The sequence below is a fragment of the Parastagonospora nodorum genome, assembly GCF_000146915.1.
Source record: "Parastagonospora nodorum SN15 chromosome Unknown scaffold_1, whole genome shotgun sequence".
NCBI classification, from domain to species: Eukaryota; Fungi; Ascomycota; class Dothideomycetes; order Pleosporales; family Phaeosphaeriaceae; genus Parastagonospora; species Parastagonospora nodorum.
The window spans coordinates 500,501-522,453 of NW_001884549.1; the positions used below are offsets into that span (position 1 = coordinate 500,501).

The 21,953-nt window shown below is 44.5% G+C and overlaps 4 protein-coding genes across 4 annotated transcripts; 1 reads left to right on the plus strand and 3 right to left on the minus strand.

Moving 5' to 3' along the window:
- Positions 1 to 43: 43 nt before the first annotated feature.
- Positions 44 to 3,601, minus strand: SNOG_00220 (hypothetical protein; the record flags this gene model as incomplete). Its single annotated transcript, XM_001790859.1, has 2 exons — positions 44 to 875; positions 1,125 to 3,601. The coding sequence occupies 2 exons, from the start codon at positions 3,599 to 3,601 to the stop codon at positions 44 to 46; spliced, it is 3,309 nt and encodes a 1,102-aa protein (XP_001790911.1).
- A 4,112-nt stretch (positions 3,602 to 7,713) lies between these two features.
- Positions 7,714 to 8,913, minus strand: SNOG_00221 (hypothetical protein; the record flags this gene model as incomplete). The annotated part of the gene is made up of 3 exons (XM_001790860.1): positions 7,714 to 8,074; positions 8,157 to 8,228; positions 8,498 to 8,913. The coding sequence occupies 3 exons, from the start codon at positions 8,911 to 8,913 to the stop codon at positions 7,714 to 7,716; spliced, it is 849 nt and encodes a 282-aa protein (XP_001790912.1).
- A 3,450-nt stretch (positions 8,914 to 12,363) lies between these two features.
- Positions 12,364 to 13,293, plus strand: SNOG_00222 (hypothetical protein; the record flags this gene model as incomplete). The annotated part of the gene is made up of 3 exons (XM_001790861.1): positions 12,364 to 12,725; positions 12,750 to 12,967; positions 13,019 to 13,293. The coding sequence occupies 3 exons, from the start codon at positions 12,364 to 12,366 to the stop codon at positions 13,291 to 13,293; spliced, it is 855 nt and encodes a 284-aa protein (XP_001790913.1).
- Positions 13,294 to 13,777: 484 nt separating this feature from the next.
- On the minus strand, positions 13,778 to 14,917 carry SNOG_00223 (hypothetical protein; the record flags this gene model as incomplete). The annotated part of the gene is made up of 1 exon (XM_001790862.1): positions 13,778 to 14,917. The coding sequence occupies one exon, from the start codon at positions 14,915 to 14,917 to the stop codon at positions 13,778 to 13,780; it is 1,140 nt and encodes a 379-aa protein (XP_001790914.1).
- Between the last annotated feature and the right edge of the window lie 7,036 nt (positions 14,918 to 21,953).

The window sequence follows — 21,953 nt, forward strand, 5'->3', positions numbered from 1 at the left end:
CAGCATGAAGATCAACTGCTATTTGCGCTCACAGTATCCTTACTTATTTCCCATGCTTCTCCGCAATCTCATTCTGGCCCTTCATGACCCATTCCTGGAAGGGATCACCAACATTCGGATCTCGCCTCAACCGATCAATCTGATCCTCTCCACCCGGCACCTTCAAACCCTTCTTCACCGCCTCCCTCGCCTCAATCCTCTCCGCCCACTCCTTCAGCCCCGGAAACTCGTCCAACTCAACACCCGCCCACGGCGCCCACCTAACCCACGTAAACGTGCTCATGTCCGCGACACTATACTTCTCGCCCACGAGCCACTTCCTCCCCTTCAGACGCGCTTCCAACACCGAATACAGTCGTTTCGTCTCGTTCTGGTAGCGCTTGATTCCATACTCAATCTTCTCGGGCGCGTAGCGAAAGAAGTGGTTTGCCTGGCCTTGCATCGGACCCAAGCCTGCATTCTGGAAAAACAGCCATTGGATCATTTCACTCTTTTCATCTGCGTCTTGGAAACTAAAGCGAAAGTCCTTGTCGTAGTGCTCGGCGAGGTAGAGAAAAATCGCTCCGGATTCGAACACGGGGAACGAGCTCCGCGAATGGTCGACGATGGCGGGTATGCGACCGTTTGGGTTGGTCTTGAGAAAGCTACTGGACTTCTGCTCGTCTTTACCTAGGTCGATTGCGGTCGTCGTGTATGCGAGGCCGAGCTCTTCGAGGAAGATGGAGATCTTTTGTCCGTTCGGAGTGGCGGCGGTCAGGAGTTCGATGTTGGGTGCCATAGTGAATCGAATGGTGTTGAATCCTTTGGAATTGGTGTCTTCAATGTCTTCAATTTTACATATGTAGGCAATGGCGCTGCCAGTCATGTGCTTCGGCCTAGGATGGTTAGCTCATTATGACGTCTGTTGATCGGGACACGAGCCGACGAGGTGTGATTCGCAACGTCTGGGAGTCACGTCAAATTGATGATCAAGGTAAGTTTTGAAGTTTGTTTGATTGTTTTTATAGTATTGCTCTATTGGGAACTACGTCACACGTACGCCGCTAGGCGTTCCTCATGTCCCATCCCATACATTATATCCAAAAGTGACATAGGAAGAAAGAGTTCAAGGAAACGTCTATGAGACCATGACGAATTGACCCATGGCAGGGACACCGTCGACAAGGACGTAGACAACATATGGGCCGGCTGGGGCAACGTTCCTGTTAGGAGGCATTGTGACGGTGATGGTCTGGGTGGTGCTGCCGGCTTTGAACCCAGTGTTGTCGAGGAAAGCCATGCGATGACCCATATGAACAGAGTGGGTAACAAATCCACCGTAGTAGAGGGAAACCTTGACAGCCTTGTTGTTGGCGGGGGCGGTGAACTTGATGGTGAACTTAGAGCCATCAGCCTTGAGGTTCTTGCTGGAAAGAACAACATCGGAAGGACGAGTAGGGTTGCCCTGAAGGTAGGGAGGAGTGTAGATCTCGTTGCGGAACTCGGTGACAAATGGGTTCTTCGCGTTAGGCGTAAGGATAGGCTGCTCGACGGGGTTGGAGCCAGAAATGAGAAGGGTACCGTCAAGGAGGAGAAGAGCAACACTGTGGTACAAGCGTGCAATGTCAGACTTGGGTCCGGTGGTCCAGCGCTTGCCCTTGGGCTGGTTGGGGTCGTAAAGGAGGACCTCAAGGGCGGGATCTTGGGCAACACCGAAGCCTTGAGCACCCTCCTGAGCACCGTTGACCCAGACGCTGGTACCGTCAGGAAGAAGAGTACCTTCAACCATGCCACGGCCTTCAGGCATAGAGTCCATCTCCCACTCAGGGTTGGCGTCAAGAGGCCTGATGCGACCGCAAGACGGGTCACCTGGGGCAGTAATGTCTTGGTAAGGACCACCACCGCAGATGATGATATCAGGGTTCCAGTCGTTAGCACTGGACAAGGGCATCATGACGGAGCCTCCAGTGTTGGGGTAGGTGCGGTAAGAGCCTGGGAGGTCAGGGAATTGGCGAACAGCTTGTCCAGTACCAACGTTGAAGATCTCAGCGGACTTGGCGACCTGAACGAACAGGTTACCATCCTTCATCAAGTGCATGAACGGGTACATGTAGTATGGCTGGTTCTTGCTCAAGATCTCCATGTTGATGCTCTTGCCCTGGGGAGTACCATCGGCATTGAGGATCTCGTAAGTAGGGTTGTTGTTCTCTGGCTTGCTGGGGTCGAGACCGTTCAAGCTACCAGATGCCACGAAGATCTTGTTGTCGGGCATGATCTGGACGGAAGCATACCAGCGGGGTGTGTCAAGATGGGTGCCTGGCTCGTTCCATGCTTGGCCATCAAGTTTGCCGTCTGCGGTTCGGGAAAGGAAACGAATACCCTTGAAGCCATCGCCAACAGTGGGGTCGATGAAGTCCAGAGGAGCATTGCCACCAAGAGATACGAAGCGGCCGTCGGCAAGGAAAATGCCTCCAGAGCAGAAAGCATTGGTCTTGTAAGCAAGGGGTGTCAACTTCTGGGTGTTAGGGTCGTACTCGGAAGAGTAGGCGTACTGGCCGTTGCCAAGCTTGAGCTCAGTGTAGTTCTCAACCTTGTCAAGGAAGACAACTTTGCCGTTGGGCATGAGACCAGCGTGCATAGCGGGGACACCAGATCGGCCCTTCTTGACGAGGGTACCGGGCTTCTGAGCTGCAGGAGCGGGGCTGGCAGCAGGAGCAGGCTGGCTAGGCGCTTTAGCGCAAGGGCCGTTTTGACATCCCTCACCACAGTGAGAGGTGGTGTTACCACAGTATCCGTACATGCTACAGCAGGAGCCTTGGGCCCAGTTGCCGCAGACAGTGCCGCCGAACTTGGCACCACAGCTACCGTCGACAGTGGGGACGCCGGTGGGCTTTGTGCTCGCCGGAGTCGATGGCTTACCAAGAACAGGTTCGCCAGTGCTGGTCACTGAAGGAGGGCGTGTGTTGGAGGGAGACGAGACAGGAGCAGAGCTGGCAGGAGCACTGTCCTTGCAACCGTTCTGACATCCGTTGGCGACGAGGCAGTGGCCGTCGGTGGATCCGCAGTATCCATATGAAGAGCAGCAGCCACCGTAGGCTCCTTTAGCATCACAGGACGCACCAGCGAAGTCTTTACCGCATCGACCGTCAGCTCTGGGGGCAGCAGCTCCAGAGTTTCCAGTTGCAGGTTGAGTTGGTGTCGTCTGCTTTGTAGGAGTCGATGCGGCGCCATTGTTGCAGCCAGAGAGACATCCATCTCCGCAGTGGGCAGGGGTGTTTCCACACCATCCGTACTGGGAACAGCATGAGCCAGTGTATGCAGTGCTGTTCGGGTCGCAAAGTAGGTTGCCATTGGCGGGTCCACATTTGCCATCCGTAGAGTACTTGGCACCAGACTGCCTCTTCTCTGGGAACCTGATCGATGAACGAGACCTAGCAGAGATCTTGGAGAAATCGCTCTTCAGGTCTGCCACGCAGGCGTTGACCTCAGAACAGTGTTGGCCGGTCAAGCACTGGTTACTGAGGAGCGAGCTGAACTCGCAGATGGGCTGAACCCATTCGAAGTTGATGTTCGCCGAGGCGAGACCGGCAAGAGCGCCGATACCGAAGAGAGAAGCCTTCATTGTGAAAGATCTATAGGGCGAATTGTAAGTATTGGAAGAGAAAGAGACTCGGCATTTCCTTGAAAAACGAGAGGATAGGGATAGGAGGATAACGTAGCGACAAGGGCGCAGGTGAAGAAATGAGGGATAGATGTGAGATTCTCATCAGGTGTTTGAAGGGTTGCTTAACGTGTCGCCTCGCCGGGAGAAAGTTTCGTGGGGTTGGATTTGTAGGAAGTCGCAAATCGTCCAGATGGCTGTGATGGGGAAGTAACGTACCAGTAGACCAATCGAGTTATTAAGAATGATAGGGCAGTATTAAGGCGGTTTGTGTACCGCAGAGTATTATTGGGTGAATAGCCGGAACGAGTGACGGCTACTCAGATGTTTCAAACGAAAGGCTGTCCTGAAGGCAAGGACTTGAAGTGTGCCTACAGAGATCGAAGGATGGAGTGCGAGCAAACGGCGGGCTTCAGTGCCTCAAGTATACCAACGTTCACGGCACCATCGTATCCATCCTTGCTAGTCGCTGGCCTGGCCACCCTGCTGGAAGGAAAACACGTTTCGAGGTGCACGGCCAATGGTGTGGTCTGTAGGGCAGACTGTTCAGGCAATGGGCGCTAATTTCTTCTGGAGCGCCGCCAATGCTAGGCCTTGCGCAGGAGGGATCGGCACTGGGGTCACGCTTGTCGCCTGTCTATTTCTGGGCGGGATGAGTGGTTGTCCTGCGCCCATGAACACCGTGGACGGCAGTCGGCCTGTCTCGCGGCTACGCAAGGTCTCAGAGCGTGTCTAATGAGGCGGCTGCTTTGGTAATGCCACATTTCGCATCACTTAAGATGCTGCTGGAGCCGTGGGGTTTGCGCAAAACGACAGCCCACAGCCGACAGCCGTTGATGGAACGCGCAGATCGGCCTGTCAGCGCCAGACGCGCTGGCCTTCGGCCTGTCGCCCGTCTTGGAGCGCGAAGCTTGGTCAAGTCAAGCATTTAGGACATTTTCAGTAGTCTCTACCGAGATTGCAAGGCAAGCCACAGCCCTAGCTATTTGCAGGAAGGCCATGTCCGGATGCGGAAGCATGTCAGGGGCATCCCTCAAGAAGTCGCCGAAAAGATATTAGCACGCCGAGGTCCAGGGGAAGGACGCGACCGTAGCGAACCGCAACACCACCAAGGCCATGGAAACACGACGGCCTGAGGATCCACGATGATTCTACGTGTACCAATCCGCTGCCGGGTCGCGCTCCGCTGCACGGCAACTTTTCAGGAACAACAAGTCCGCCTGGACATGACTTCGGCCCCTGTCTGGAAGGGGGGGCAAAATCTCTTCATCTGTTCGTATTCTGCCACAAACGCGACTCCACCCGCATCCCCAAGCTGCCGCATCATCCGGACCTGGAGCAGGGCACAAGCATTGGTGACTTGGATAAACGAGGCGCGGTACCTGTCAGCACTACGTTCGAGAGGCGCACTGGACCAGCAACAGCCTTCGGAACGCAAGGCGGGCGATCACTTTGCTCTCTTGTGGCTTGAAATCATCGCTTTGGCATTGCAGCAGCTAAAATACGGCTACACGCAGCAAGCTTTGCAATCTCATGCGCTAGAGCCACGATGCCTGGATTTTCCGCGCCACCTTCACTGCTGTGGCTGCGCCAGGTCGAGCTGCACAAGATTTGACCGACAGCTTATTGACCGACCCCGCTCGCGGACAGCCCTACCACGTTTCCCAACTCCGCAGGATCCCCGGCGTTTAGCTCGGTGCAAAGCATCCTCTCGCATCTAAAGTTAGGTATGAGGTCAGCATTACCATGCGTGGAGTGGAGTCTGCTTGGAAACTTACGTGCTGGAAGCTTTGCCCTCCTTGGACTCCTTGCGCAGGCTGGGCAGATTGTTAATTCTCTGCGCTGCAGGACCACCTCGAAAACATCACAACAAGCTCTGGTCCCCAGCGTGTTGTCACCCCAACGCGATGCCCTTCCAATGTCGGACAACGACAATCCCGGAACCATCTCCTCCAGATTCGTGTTATGGGGAGATTGTGCCATCACTACCTCCGCGCTTGACACGAGGATAGTAGCGCTACTAGAATCGCATCCGATAGCTGCGAAGCTGATTTCGCGAAGCTCGCATTGTGGGGTATAACTGTGCCGTGTCGCCCCGTGGCTTGCTGGTAGGTTTGTGTTTGGGGTTCCGTCGGTGCATTTTTGATGACAGCGTACGGCAATTGTTTCGGTCCTTCCAGAGGCCGATTTAAGCCCGCGCATGATCGAGCCTCGAGTTTGTCCGGCGAAAGGGGTGTGATTGATGCATGCAACGGGTTCAAGGGATTGTTTAGACAGTGTGCTGCGCGATCGAAACTGCAACTAGAATGCTTCGTGAAATAGCTCTCCCCGCACTGCCACTATGTTCCAACATTAGCTTATTGACGGCAGACAGGGTACGGGTGGGCGGCTTACGATTCTCAAGACCCAGTGGCACATCTTCAATAATTACGGGAGATCGCTCTCGCTAGGAATCGTGCCGGTGTTGGAGTGGACATCATCTCTTTCTTCTTTGTTGCTGCCAGTCGGACATCACCTCACCGCTTCGAATCTGAAAAGCATTCTTGCTTCGAGATATGCTCTCAAAATGCAGCCTGCCGTCTACATGCATGTTGACACCTGACGCGTGATGAAGGTTTGGGCTCAGGCGATGACGAGGCACACCTCGCACTCCTATTGCGGTCGGCCCAGCGTACCAGACCGAGCCTCAATGCAGTCTACGTCGAGTGATGTAGGAGTGGGACTAGCACATTGCAGGTCGACAGCTACGAAGGAAAATACACGGGTTCTCGTCGTCGAGCCGGTAGCCACAGTATCGATAGGCTTCCCATATGACAGTAAGGCCCTGCGTGTAGCTTAAGGTCATTGGGTGCGCTGTTTGTTGTTGTATGCTGGTCGTTTCTGTCGTAATTGACATCATTCAGCATCGCGACACTATATACGCGGCCTGGCCCTGCGGTAGGTAAGTTGGAGAGAGTTTGAACGAGGTGGTAGAAAGCTCTACCACAGTTAATCAAAATCAGTGTTCCTTCATATCAACTCAAGCCAGCTCTCGACAGAAACATCAAGCAAGATACACAAGTCAAACATGCTGAATCCATATACTTGAAACACTCCACCCGCCATGGCACATCCTCATGACAGATGACAAGTCGTCAACCCCAAGCGTCCACTGCCAAAAAAAAAACAAGGGCACTGCCATCTGGCCCTCTCCACACCGCCACTCTCGCCCGCCGCCTGTTGTGTGACCTGCGCCCAACACCAGAAACATCACCATAAGCATGGTGATCAAACAAACTCCATCATCACGCGTCTCCATTCGTGCAACTCTCGCTTGGGAAGAAAACCGGGCCTTCGAGAACACGGTCGAGATCACAACTCTATCTCGTGTTTGACGAAATTGGTCAGGCGTGGGCGGCTTTGGACCGCAAAACGGGTACACGGAATATGCATGAGGTACGATGGGAGTGGGGGGGGGGGGGGGGAGAACGATGCGATGCGAATGCCGATGCTGTACTCCGGCGGTTTTTAGCGAATGTGTCTGCACGGAAACGAGTAATGCGTTGTTCTGCTACACATGCGGTATGCTCTATGATGCTTCTTGCCAAGTGCTTCCGTTGGCCACGCGCCCTCCAAGTCAAGTGGCTTACCGCCCTATGAGCAGGCAAGCGCCGGAGCACAAGCCGGCTGCATGCATGGCGTCCCCGAAAGCGCACATGGGGCGGAATCCCTACGCCTTTATGTCATCTCTCTTCGCGGGCGCCTGCGGGCATGGCTAAGAGCGGTCAGAGCGGTTGGTAAGTGTGAGGATGTTGTAGTTTGACGGGGATTGCGAGGGAAACTGTGAAGACGTGGAATGATGATGTGCAAAAAACTTGACGTAGATTAATGCGATGCTAGACTCATCAGGCCTGATGATGCCTTGATAACTACTTGTCAATACCATAATATCGTAATCTCCGTAAACATATCCATAACCATAATGACATCAATCCGTCACCCTTTTTTTGAAAACCTTCCCTTGGTATCTTAATGCCCAGAGCAATGCATAATGAAGAAAGCACAATCGTAAATCAACGCCCATATCCCTTCGCTCAGTCCTCACGACATGCTCCACAACTAATAGCCCTGACAAAACCACTCGGTCTCTTCTTCTTCTTGACCTCCTTGACTTCGCTCTCCTCACTGTGTCTCGCAGTATCGCGACTCTTCTTCCTCTCTTCCTCCCTTGCAGAGTGTAGACTTGCAGACGCACTCTCCATGCTGTCGCCTCTTTCCTTCTTCTTCGTCTTGCCAATGCTCTTCATTAGCCCTACTAAACCCGCCTTCTCGCCTTCGCCGTCGCTGTCCCAGTCATCCCATGCGCTAGTGGCGTGCTGTAGTCCATAGCCCGTGCCGACACTGGTGATGCGCGATGTGTGGGGATACAAGCTGCTCAGCTCAGATGGAGTGGCACTGTTGTGGCGAGCATACGGGTGTGTGGGTATGTGTACAGCAGGACTAAGAGGTGAGACAGTATTGGCGGCACTTGACGGACGAGTTGAGGCGCGGGAATGCGATGTGGATGGTGGTGTCGTTGGCGGATATGTTGGTGATGCCGGATGGGAGCCTGCGCGGGGTTGATAGGTGGTCGGTACTATCTGAAGACGTAGGAAAGGCTCATTAGGATCAGTCAAGGAAGTCTTTCGAGAACGATTGGCTTCAACAATCGGCTCCTGACCTGGTGGCGGACGCAGAGAGGAGAGGCGAATCGGTGGGTCGAGCATTTGGGAAGGCATTGGGCAAAATGATTTACGTGTTGGTGATGTGATGTGTGGCGTCGTATTATCTGATCTTGATAATTTTCGATGAAGTTCTTGCAGGTCCGAGGAAACAAACTTGCGAGACAGGGGACTGAGTGGCGGCGTAGCTTCGCCAGATGGAGACAGGACGACGCTCTTTTTACAAAGCTCACAAATTCCAGAGGCGTAGGTGATGGGCTGTTTGCAAGACTTGCAAATCGCCACTGTCGAGGATGATGATGCTGACAGTCTACTCTTGAACTTGAAGTCGAAGCTCGACCTTGCAGAAGCAATCACTGTCGCGGAGCTGCGCGGTATGTCAGAAGCCGAGGCGCGCTGTGGTTGCGATCCTCGCGATTGCCCCTCTCTTCTCCTTGCGTTCTCAACAGCTTGCTTTTCGTACTCGTCCCAAATCTTTGCCGTCTTTCCGGGTGTAGTCGGTGGTGTTCGAGGATCCTTGAAGAGTGATGGTGTCCTTGAGAGTGGTGATGGCTGATGTGGTGCGAATGTCATGGTGGACGTCGTGGTTGCCATCTTACGCGTAGGCTGATGAATGTAGTGACGAAATGCTAGGGACGATAGTACAATCGATAGAGGAGGAAGGGAGACCCCCAGGTTCTACTGCGCACGATACAGCCTGATAACAGTCTCGGCACTACACGCGATATATAATTGCACAAGTCCACAACGCTGGATTCAAGGGGTGAGACACATTGTTTATGAACAACTGCGGTCTGGCCAAATACAGTAACCAACATCAATCGGTGGCTGGGCCAGGGCAATGAGATATCTGGAGCTACTGGGTTCAAGGGATAAGAAGGTATAGCGTGACATTGGACCGCAGCCCCGGATTTCCATAGCGGCAGCAACGCTGTATTGACGTTGTCCGATGAGCTGCAGCCGTGGTCTTGTTGTGTAATGGCTTGTTGATTTACGCTGGGTCGTGTACCTCCTGCCCAATGATTGCCGCGCAACGCAACGACAAGGCGTCATTAGTAGCCCGGCAGTGCAGGGGAACGTAGGCGAGCAGACGACAAGCAAGGGAGAGCTGACTTGTCAGCGGATCGTTCGCGATATGGCGTCTGTTGGACGACGCTCTCAAACGTTGACGAGATGCCATGGGGCCGTTTATGGAGCATGCTATTACATCTGCAGTGTTGTCAGGATGCTAGTGACGAGTGCCGGACGCCGTCCACTTCGGAAGAATTGCAGTGCATCCGCAGGATGCAGCTAATGGAAAGTCGCGGTCACGCAAGGTCATCTGTGCGGCGTGGAAAAAAGACGCGAGGTATTGGATTGGTGAGCGCGGCGGTCGTACAGCATCCTGGAATGTAACGACAGCACTGATCCTTGTGATGTTCTTGTTCTTTGACCAAATGAAAACAATAAAAAGGAAACATGTCTAGGAAAACTTTAGACCTGAAAGAAAAAACCAAGGCTTCCCCACTGCTCAAGACGGGCTACCGGGATGGAGATGCTTGTCGTGACGTGTGAAAGTTGAGTAGTCGCAGCCACGGAACTGCGGTGAAAACGACGAAAGGGCACAAGAAGACTCCATACCCTTGCTTGGGTGCGGCCACGTAAGCAGCGCTTCCCAGGCCTCCAAGAGCCCCGTCCGTACAGGCCGTGGGGGACTCAGCGTCCGACGTTGCATCTCGGAATCACGACTCGTACTTTTGGCGCCTCGTCAGGCGTCTCAGCCGCCGATCACGAGGTGAGTGCCTCGAGAGCCACTTTGTCGAATCCGTGTATCGATAACGGCTGAGTCGATGTAATTGTGTCGCGTTGCCCAAAAGTGCAAAAGAAGCTACAAGTCCGTGGTGGGATCAGCACCTGGGCAAGATTCGCGAGAGGCGGGTCAGCGGTTCACACAGGCTTGGCAAGCGCTAGAGGGCGGTTCTTTCCTGAGACCCCTGAGACCTCCAGCGGCACTCCACAACGTTCGAGGCGAGCTGTCTTCTGTCGGTGAACCGTTGAGACGTTGAGACGAAGCGGTGCGTCGGATGAACGATAGCGCAGCCCTTTCCTCAGCCCGATAGCCCGCGAACGTCTGCGACCGGTCCTTCTTGAACAGAGTTCTCGGGTGAAGCAAGTTTTTTCCAGTTTGTGTCCTTCATCGCGCACACTCATCTCCCGGGTCGTGAGGCTAGTTTCCTTCCTTCTATCGAAAATGTGGTCACTTGCTGCAGCCTGCGCCTACGAGAGGTCCTTGCGGACCCGCTGGCACGCTGCGCACGCTTGTTTGTTGTTCACTGAACTTTTTTTCGCTGCTTCTCGTGCCCAAAATTCGCAGGATTTGTCGTCCGTACAACTCGACTTCGCAAAAGTCTGATTCGAGCACATACGAAAGTCATGGATGCCCATTTCCGATGGACATCATACCGCCATCCGAAAAGCATGGCCAGAGGCCTTGCGATATCGACCGCGACACATGATAGCCAGTCCTTACAGTTTTGGGATTCTTCCCAGCCATCTTGACGGAACATAGAAGTCGATGATAAGTTCAACAATGCGCTTCTTCCATGCTCGACGCTTTCCCAGCCATCTAGAAACGACAGCAGCTACGCTGGCCGCTTCCACAACTTCTATGTCTTCTGCAATGTGAGAGTGCATGGCACTACAGACTCATGCTAGAAAGTATGAAGCTGACCATAGCAGGGCGATAAGCCCTACCAAGCAACTAGTCCACCATGAGTGCCCAACAATTCGCAGACCACCTCCACAACCTTTACGCTTCTAATCATTCCACCAGGCATGCAGCCTGTGTTCTATGTCCAGCGACATTGCACTGCTATTTAGACTTCACCACACGTGCGTTAAGCTTTCCCTAGCGGCCGAGAATAGTGCCAGCCAGCGGAATAGAATCTGCCCGCCGTGTCGAAAGAAACGCGGGCTGATTGAAAGTTTTTTGGCCTGGTCCTGCCCAGTTGCGGTTGGCTGGTATTGTAACATGTGCTAGTAAGATATCTGGGTTGCTCATCGTTATCGGCCCCGCACATCCCGGCCACACCAATCATCATAGATCTGATTGCGAGTTGAGGAGGTGGATGTCTGTTTCATTTTCAGGTCTGAGGGTTTTGTAACTTCAAGAAAGGAGAAACTGTACATGTTTATATACTCATAGATTTGGTCCTTTGCAGTTTGCGTGGTCAACTTGATTCTCGTTATTCTCTCTTGCTAGCTGCGCTACGCACATTGTATAACCAACATAGACACCATCGCACAACGATTAGAAACGCATCGCTTGCAATAACTTTCCTTTGGGACACTCGAAATGCGTCTTCGAAGCTTGAGAGAAATCGACTGGACGGATGAGACTGTGGTGATGCAGCAAGGTAATTGTAGCGCGACAACACTCCAAACACCACGACTGACGCATTTTTAGCCGACACCAATGCCTCTATCCTCGTACCATTCCCTTCATCTCTAGACCCTAATGACCCTCTCCGCTGGCCCACACACAAGAAGAACATTGCATTTGTTTCCGTCTGCGCCTTTACGTTTCTCACAAACTACGCCATTGCCGGTCTCGCACCCGCATTCTATGTCCTGAGCAAGCAATTTGACAAATCGATGACAGAGACGTCACAACTGCTACTGTACCCTATTTTGGTCCTGGGGGCTTTCAATTTTTTCTGGGTGCCCATGGCGAATTGTGAGTCGAAACGATTGAGCTGGATGGAAATGACTATACTAATGAACAATTACCACAGATTTCGGGAAACGACCGGTGTTTGTGTTTTCAAGCGGGCTGCTATGTGCATGTTATGTATGGGGTGCGACCGCGCAGAGCTTCAAGAGTTTACTGTGGAGTAACATTACCGCGGCATTTGCCGGATCTGCGATTGAGGCGCTGGGCGCCTCGATTGTTAACGTGAGTGTTGTTCTCTTGTAATTGTTGAAGTGGAATCACTGCTGATCAGATCCAAGGACCTTTTTTTTCTCCACGAACGGGGCGCGAAGATGGGCATTTACATGAACTCGATTGCAGGCGGCAACACTATTGGACCCTTGGTATGTGGCTTCATTGTGTCGAATTTGAGCTGGCGATGGCACAAATCGATTGCGGCGATACTAGTTGGCATCAACTTCCTTTGCGTCGTGTTCTTTGTGCCAGAGACCAGGTATGATCGCACAGAAAAGACAGAAAAGGGTCACACATCTCGCTCGAACTCGCAGGATAAGACAGCCCCTCCAGACGTAACATCTGTTCGACGAATGTCCGACGATTCAGTTCCAACACAAATGCCCCAGAAGACGTTTGCTCAAGATCTCAAATTGTGGTCTGGAACTCCTGAAACAAATCTGTTCAAGATGTTTTTACGGTACGTCCTCCTTTAAATCTACAGGCCTTTGCTGACTTGCTGGAGCCCCTTCCCTATGATTGCATATCCGGCAGTCATGTACTCTTTCCTGACCTATTCCATCTCGCTCGTGGTTGTTATTGCTGTTAACATCCTAAATCCATTTGTGCTGCAAAAGCCACCATACAGCTGGAAACCAGAGATCAACGGTTTGATCAACATTCCTGGGCTTGTCGGAAATGTCTTTGGCGCATGGGCTGGTGGTAAGCATCCGTCCACTTCGCGATACACTTTCCTTCGCTGACTTATTGCAGGCAACCTGGCCGACATGTGGTGCAAGCATCGTACCAAGATCGGCAATGGCATCTACGACCCCGAGAGTCGGCTGCATCTTCTCATCACACCGTTCTTACTCACGACTGGGGGTTGCATTTTGTTCGGATATGGCGTGGACGAGACCCTGGGCTGGGTGTCTCTGTTCTTTGGATACGGGATGATATCGGTGGCTTTGACAGCTGTAAGTACTCTCAGTCCAGAAGACGAGGTGCAGTGCGCTCATGGACCTCTTAGATCCCTACTGTCACTTTAGCGTATGTTAGTGATTGCGCGTTGGCGGTCAACAGTGATGCATTTCTGTTGGTAAGCGGACTCAAAAACATTGGTATGTTATGTGCTTCCTCGTACATCAGAGCAAAGCTGACAACATGCAACAGTCGCTTTCGGATTCCTGTTTGGCATCATTCCATGGGCGGAAGAAGCTGGGTTTGTGGAAATCTTCGGAACCATGGCTGGGGTCTTCGTTGGCGTTGTGGGCGTGGGCGCGGTGTTGTTGATCGCGTTTGGAGCACGAGTACGGCACGCTTCGAACAGTTGGAAGATAATCTTGGAGTAGTTCGACCGTGTTGATACGCAGTGGTCATCTTGTGTATCCTTCTCCAGATCATATGGCAATGTGGCTAATTTCACGACCTTGGAACATCATGTCTTGTCGTCAAAAGGTTGATGCGTCAATGTTCCATATGGCATGTGCTTTTTGAAAACCATTGTGTGCATACGACGTTGCTGCAATAGTGCTACATTTTACCAGCTCTCAGCAGAGCCTGCTCTATGAGCTTGGTATGCATCACCTCAATCTCAGGGACAATAACGGACTCAATCTCTAGAGCTGGTTCACCCTGAGGCACTCCGCTTCCGTCCGTACTCAGAGACTCATCAGCCTCGAAGTCATGGTTTGCTTGTGGGTCCGCAGACCCGACCAGGGACTGCACGCCAGAGAAGCTCTTCGTTCTGCGGTTTCGTGGCACTCGTATCCACTTTTCACCGTCCAACTCAGACACAAAAACAACCTCCCATTTGCGCGTGTGTAGCAGATTGCCGATGACGAGGTGGTGCGAGTACTTGTTCAGGGCGTACTGGGCCTTCTTGACCAGCAGCGAAGGGTCAGTCTCGAGTTTGAAACTCACAATCATGGCCTCTGGCGCCCAGCCATCGACAAGCTGCTTGAGAAACTTGGGCACAGGCTCAAGGTCGATGATCAGGCTCTTTCCCTCGGTGCGGGCGGCTGGCGGCTTTGCGCTGCCGCCACCGCCAGTGCCTAGGAACTCCTCGTTGGACTGTATCTTGTGCTCGACCATGCGGTCCTGAGGCACAAAGAAGTCGGACACAGCGGCGGCCAGGTAGAAGATGGCCTTGGGGCCCAGAGGGCGCATCAGTTTGGCGACCTCGCGCAGGTTCCACAAGTACTCGGTAATAGTGACATAGGACAGAATCAGCAGCTTGTTGTCGCGCTTGACGTCGTGGTACTGGCGCAGGACGCGCAGCATCTCGGCCTGGTGCTGCTCGTCGACGACGACCTGGCCGTCCTTCTCGCGCATGTAGTCGAGGAAGGAGCGCGTGTTGTGCGAGTAGTGGCGCGAGAAGGGCAGGAGCGAGAACTGGCGGTGCAGGAAGATGACGGCGTAGCCATTGGCGAGGAAGTACTCGGCACTCGTGGCCCCGCGAGTTCCAGCCGAGAAGTTGTCGATGTAGCGCACCGTCTGTGTCTCGAGGGGCACCGTGGTGCCGCCCGACGTGACGAGCACGACGCGCCGGCCGCTCTCGGCATGGCGGCCGACAAACTCGCGGGCGAGCGTGGTATTCGCCTTCAGGTCCTTGGGCACAGGCTCGTTTGCGAAATAATCATTTTCGGCCTGCTCTGCGCTGCGGTCGGCCATGGCATTTGTTGGTGGGTGTGGTGGACATGGCACATGTACCGCGGGGTCGCTTGAAGCTCTGGAAGCCAAGCCCGGATACCGTATAAGCTGGCGAAGAAGCGGTATGCTAGGCCCTAATTAAGCAACACCCTCTGCAAGAACTCTTGCAAAACCCAGAAGTGCAGGAGCAGAGGCAGAGGCAGAGGCAGAGGCAGGGGCTTGTGTTACAACAGAATTCAATTCTTCCTTTGTCTTCTAGAGGCAGGAGAAGATAACAGCACCATCTTCATTGCTAGAGCCTACCACCGCCTCTATATTAGGCCTAGCATACCGGTTCTTCGCCAGTCCTATCTTTATACGGTACAGCAGGTCGGCGGGCATCACTCAGCTGCCCGGGCATCACATGATGGAGCTCTCACCGCCTTCCAACGGATGTAAAGTCCGACATTTCCATTCGGCTGCAAGGAATTTGCGTGCATACGCTGCCCGCCACCCGGAGTAGTAGCAGGTCATCTAACCATGCCTGTGCCTAGACATAGCATGCCCTAACGCTAATAGGCAACGTATATTTTCTTCTCTAAGATACTTTATATAAAAACTTTCTTAGCATAATTAGCGTATATAGTATATATTTAAAGAGTTAAGAATTAATTCTTAATTAATTTATAGTTTATTTATAATTAATTTAATAACTTAAATTTAAAAGCTACTCTACTATAGCTATCTCTTTTTTTCTCTTTCTAATTATTAGTACTAATATTCTAATTATTAATATAAATTTTTTTAATCTAGACTTTAATAAGACTAAAGGTTTTAAGTAGCTTAAAAACTCTATAATAGAAGTACTAGAGAAGGTTAAAGAGATAATAAGTACTTTAAATTAATTAATAATTAATTTATAGCTAATTAGTCTAAGAATATTATATAATAATATCTAATAATAGAAATAATAACGCTCTCTAGGCTAACTATCTTAAATTCTTAGCTATAATCTCTGCTTACTCTTACTCTAGCATTAATAGCTATATATCTATTATCTAACTAAATAGCTTAGCTATATAGTATTAGAAATAGAAGATATAATTAAAGCATACTAAAAGTATAAGTATTTACGTAAATTAATTATTAATTAATTATTAATTAATTTTCTACTAGTTCTAGTACTATAAGGCTATTAATCGAGCTTAGCTTAGAGCGAGGTAGTCGTTGTTATGCCTAAGGCAATTTTTAAGAAGTTTAAGTGTTAGTTAATAGTGCCTGCACTAGCCTCGCTTAGGACTATCAACTAACACTAGATTACGTGTTTTATACTTTTTTAACGCTTTTTTATGCTGATAGTAGAGAGCAATTACTATTCTCTTTTAGTCTAGCTTGTTTTTTAATAATACCTCTAGTTTGCGTTTTATATCTAGAATAAATAAATAAGGCTATTAAAGTAAGAAAGAAAACTACCTTTTATCTACTATTAAATACTTAGGCTTATTACTAAGTTCTATACTATACTAGAGTTTAGACTTATAAATTTATTAATAATAAATTATAGATTTATTCTTATGCTAAAGTTAATAAAAACCTTTATAATAAAATCTGCTAATATAAGAGTACTATTACTTAGCTTAAGCTTAATCTATTAAAGTATAAGGCTAAGAACTTCTTTAATATACTTATAAGGCGCTTTATTGCTAGATATTATAATATGCTAACTAAGATATACTACTTTAAGCTTACTATATTAAAGAGAATAGTAAGTTACTTAAATTAATTATTAATTAATTACTAATTAATTTAGCTGCTAACTAGTACTTTATGCTAGCTTATACTAATATATAATACCTAGATACTTAGAACTAAATACTAGATTTAAAATATTCTAAAGAATATAGATCTTAAGTACTTATATGCTCTAATTAGTAGTATTACTAAGCTTTCTTAAGAGTATTATATAATAGTTAAGCTACTAGTCTATTACACCTCTAAGTATAGTAAGTTAATTAATAAATTTATTACTAATTAATTCTAAGTTTATTTAAGCATAAACTATATCTAGAGCTAGAGCTAAATAGTTAAGTAGAAATATAATATTATATTTAATATTATTATCTTAGTAGATACTATATATATTCTATATATTATAGTTATCTTAACTAGAATATATACTTATATCTTACCTCTACTATAGAAGATTAATAGAGATAAGATAGATATAATTATTAGTATTCTTTAGCTTATATTAAGTTCTATAATTACTAGAAGTACGTTTTAGCGTAATTAATTACTAATTAATTACTAAATTATTATAGCTTTCTTTCTATTCTTCTTTCTCTTCTAAGTATATCTTATATAGCATAGCTATTAGTTTATAAAATAACTAAGCACTACGCTTACTAATAAAGACTAGCTTATATACCTTATTTACTATAAGAAGCTTCTAAAGTTTTTATATAGTAGTAGCTTTAAGAGTATATTATTTAAATAAAGAACTAACTATTAGAATAAAGAATATATAAGCATATGTACTAAATAAATTAATAATAAATTCTAAATTATTTTAGGCTTATATCTAATATATACTCTCTGCAATTAATAGAAGATATTATTATTTATATATTTAAAGATTAAGTAAAGCTGCTTATAAAGCAGAATATATTCTAAGTTAATATATTATTTAAGAGGTTTAGAGATAGCTAGTTTAAGATTCTCTTTACTTTATTTCTTAAAGATTATAAAAAAAGTATAAATTTATTTCTAATTTATTATAAAGTAATCTTACTAGAGTATAGTTTTTATATATAGTTATATTATTACTAATATTTAGACCTTAGCTATATATAAGAAAGCATTTATAGTCTACTTTAAGATTATTAAAGAGCTTTTAGAGTAGAAGTTCTAATAGCTGCATATCTACTATAATAGCTATATATAAATTACTATTAATATAGATATAAAATAGATAGCTAGTTTATAAATTAATTATTAATTAATTTATAATTAACTAATATTTATAAGCTTTAGGTAATACCTCTCTACTATTAACTTAAATTATATAGAGTAGTATAAATAGCTTATAAGCTATATATACTTCTATAAGATTTACTTTCTTTATAGTATTAATAAAGTTATACTTTATATACTTTATATAGAAAACTTTAAGTAGAAACATATGCATACTTTCTTAACTACTAAGAGCGCTATAGAGTATATAGAATTATATAATCTTCTAATATATAAGTATTAATAATTAATTTAGAATAAGTTTTAAATTAATTTAGTTATAGTATTAAGTAATACTATAGAAGAGTAAGTAAAGTATAAGTAGAACTACGTTATTATAGCTAGCTTAAATATTTATTATAGTTATATAGGCTAAGCTATATAGAATACTCTTATCTCTTACTTTAATGCTATTAAGTAAGTAGCATTAAAGAGATACTATACTAAGTAATACTATATGCTTCTTATAGAGTTAAAGATATATATAGTATCTAAATTTATTGTTAATTAATTAATAATTAATTAATATTAAAGAGCAGAGGAATATATATAGATAGATAAGATATTTAGAAGTAGAAAGCTTATAACTAAGCTAGTATATACTATAACTTATATAAGCTACTTAAGTTAAGAGATAGATATCTTAAGAATATAAGTAGAAAGCTAAGTAGTAAGTTTTGCTTAAATAAGTTATTAATAAATTCTAACTTTATTTAAGAGTATTATAAGAGTAGAGCTACTTAGAAAATTATTAAGATATTAGATAATAAAGAAGATATACTTAAAAGCCTAAAGAACTTTAGTTTAAGTAAAGTAAGATACTTATATTCTTATATAAAGATAAGTAAAGCTAAGAAAGTAGTATATATAAGATTATACTAGTTATTATCTCTTAAGAGCTTATCTATGCATAGATTCTCTCTACTAGTAAGATATTATTTAGATCTAAATTAATTACTAATTAATTACTAACTAATTATAGCTTAGTACTTAATATAGTTAATCTTAAGCACTAATAATTTAATATAGAGTATAAAAAGAACTATTCTTAATAAAGAGAAATATTAGTTTAGAATTATAAAAAAGAAAGCAGAGTTAGTCACTTGGTATATATATAAGTTAATTATATAATAAAAGTAAAAGTAGGCTATAGATAAGTAGAAGAGTTAAAAGTAGTTTATATTTAATTCTAATTAAAGAAGAGCATAGATCCTATAAGTAACTAACTATTAATTAATTATAAATTAATTATTTAGCAGATTAGATATATAGTAACTTATAATAATCTAGTAGTATAAAGAGTTTTTAATACTAAATTAAAGCTATTTACCTTTCTCTTATCTCTATTCTCTATCTCTATATCTAATCTAAACTATAATAATAGCAAATAACTAATTACGTAATAATATAAGTATTACTAAAGCTAAATTAATTATTAATTAATTCTAAAATAGTTTAGCTAATTTACTAGTAATATACTATACTAGCTACTCTTCTACTTAAGTTAATACTATTTATAGCTATAAATAATTAGAGGTACTATCTTCTTACTGCTAGTAAGCTCTTATAAAGCAGACTGCAGGCATAGAAGGCTTAGGTTAACGAGAAGTACTTATATTTAACTAAAAGGTAGAATAGTAGATAAAGAGTCTACTAAGAGAAGAAAGTAGCTAGCTATATATACTATAAGATATGCAGGCGCTAGGCTAGCATATATGCTAGCCTAGAGTAGACTAGCTAAAGTAAAAGGAAAGAGAAGAAAAAGCTAGAGTAAGTAAGATATACTAGAGCGTAGGTAGTAAGTTAGAGAGTAAAGTAGTAAGTTAAAGCAGAAGATGCTTTAACTTATATATAAACCTCTCCTAGTATCTCTTATATATGCCTCCTTCTAAACTTTAGTAAGGGTCTCTTAAGCTTATAAAAGAAAGCTAAAAGAGCCTAGAAAGTATTGCTAAGCTTAGCTAGAAGTAGCTAGAGCTTAGTAGAGAGTAAAGAAAAGCTTTAGTAAGTTTCTTTAGTTTAGCTATATAAGTAGAACTTAGTAAATGCAGATTTATAGTTTTAGTATAGCTGCGTAAGTTACGTAAGTTTTATACTAAATTTACTTTATCTCTATAATCTTTTTTATCTTACTTACTCTGCACTGCAAAAATTAAGCCTAAAACTATTTAGAAGATACTTAAGAGAGTAAGTTTTTCTAGAAATATTTTAGACGCTTACGCTATAACCTCTACTGCTAGCTAGATATTTAGAGTGCTTTAGCATAAGCCTAGTTTTAGTAGTAATAATACTAGCTTAACTAAAGTAAAAGGTTTTAAGCGTGCATATTTATAGAGTTTAGTAGATATAAGCGCTTTAGTATAAGCTTATTAAAATTAGATTTAGCGCAGTATAGCAAAGTAAAGGCTAATATAAGCGTAAAGTTTTGCCTCTTACTAGAGCCTATTATAGATACTCTTAGTAGCTAGTAATATAAAAATTACTTTTTTAGAAATAAGAAAAGAAAGTAAAAGGAAGTAAAGCAAAGTATACTAATATTCTAGAGCTACTGCTAGCAGCTAAGCTTTAGAATATAATTAGAAAATATAGTAGACTAAAGGAATAGATATTATTAAGCTAAGATAATATAGCTCTATAGAGATAGCTTCTTAAGAGAAGTAGCAGAAGTATAGTAATAATGCTATCTACTATTATCTAAGCCTTTTATAAAGTTTCTATCTATTCTTATTACTAAGTTTCTCTAGCTAGCCTACTATTAACTCTTAGTCTTCTAGATAAGGCTGCTAGTTATAAGAAAAATAAAAGTAAAGCAGCTTTAGCCTCTTAGAGTATTTATAGTAGTAAAGAAAAGCGTTATAATTTTTACTAAACTTAGTAGCTAGTTTCTAAGTAGAAAGCAGGTTATTAGTCTATTTAACATAGTAACACTACTAGCCTTTATATAGAGTAGATTTCTACTATTTACAATCTACTACTACGTTAACATACTATTTAGAGTGTTTACTACTATTAGAGTTAATAATAGAAATTTCTTTAAGCTATAGAAGTACTTAGTTAAGTAGTAGTTTAGCGTCTGCTAGCTGCAAGAGCTATAGGTAGAATACTAGAAAGATACTATATTAGATTATCTCTTCTAGTAAGTCTAGATAGTATACCTAGCTATTATAGATTATATAGGTTACTATATATAGGCCTGCCTATTAATCCTTAAATTTCTTAGTAAGTTATAATATTAACTAGTTAGCTATGCTTAGCTATACTTAATCTCTAATTTTATAAGCTAGCTTACTATAGTATAAGATATTAGCATAGGCTTACTACTTCTATTATGCCTAATAAATCTATTCTTTTAAGTACGCTACTAAGTTAGCATTAGCATTTATTAGTTTATTAGCTTATACCTATTAACTCTAAAGCTACTTACTAAGCTTAGCTATAGCCTCTTTGCTAAGGTAAATTCTACTATAAGAGTAATAGCCTAAATCTGCTATAAATAGTATTATACTAATAGAGATATTAATTATATTATTAGCTTAAAATTTAGCAATATATAGAAATAACGCCTAATTATCCTAGGTAAAGTTAATAAATTATTAAAGATACGTTTCTAAGAACTAATTATATTGCTCTATCTAGCTATCTATCTCTAGATAGTAGCTAGTAGATAGTTTCTGCTTAATCTTAAGCCTAGTATAGATGCGTTTCTAAAATTTATATATAAATATAGTGCTGCAATCTAAGATAATATTAAGAGGTAGCCTATAATTCTTAAATACTTCTATAAAGCACTATGCTGCTTTAATAGAGTTATAGATAATAGTTAAGAAGAAATAGCGCTACTTAGTTAATTAGCAGCTAATAATAAGAATATTATAATATTAAAAACCTAGGTACTAGCTAAATAGAAGGTCTTAAATATAGTTAACTAAAAGATCTATCTATTAAGCGTTTAAGATAGGTAGTAATTATAAATAGCTATGCTTTCTATTGCAAGAGAACTTTATTTAAGAGTAAACTCTATAAGTAGTATAGAATTTCTTAATTAACTAGGCTATCTTTAGCTAGT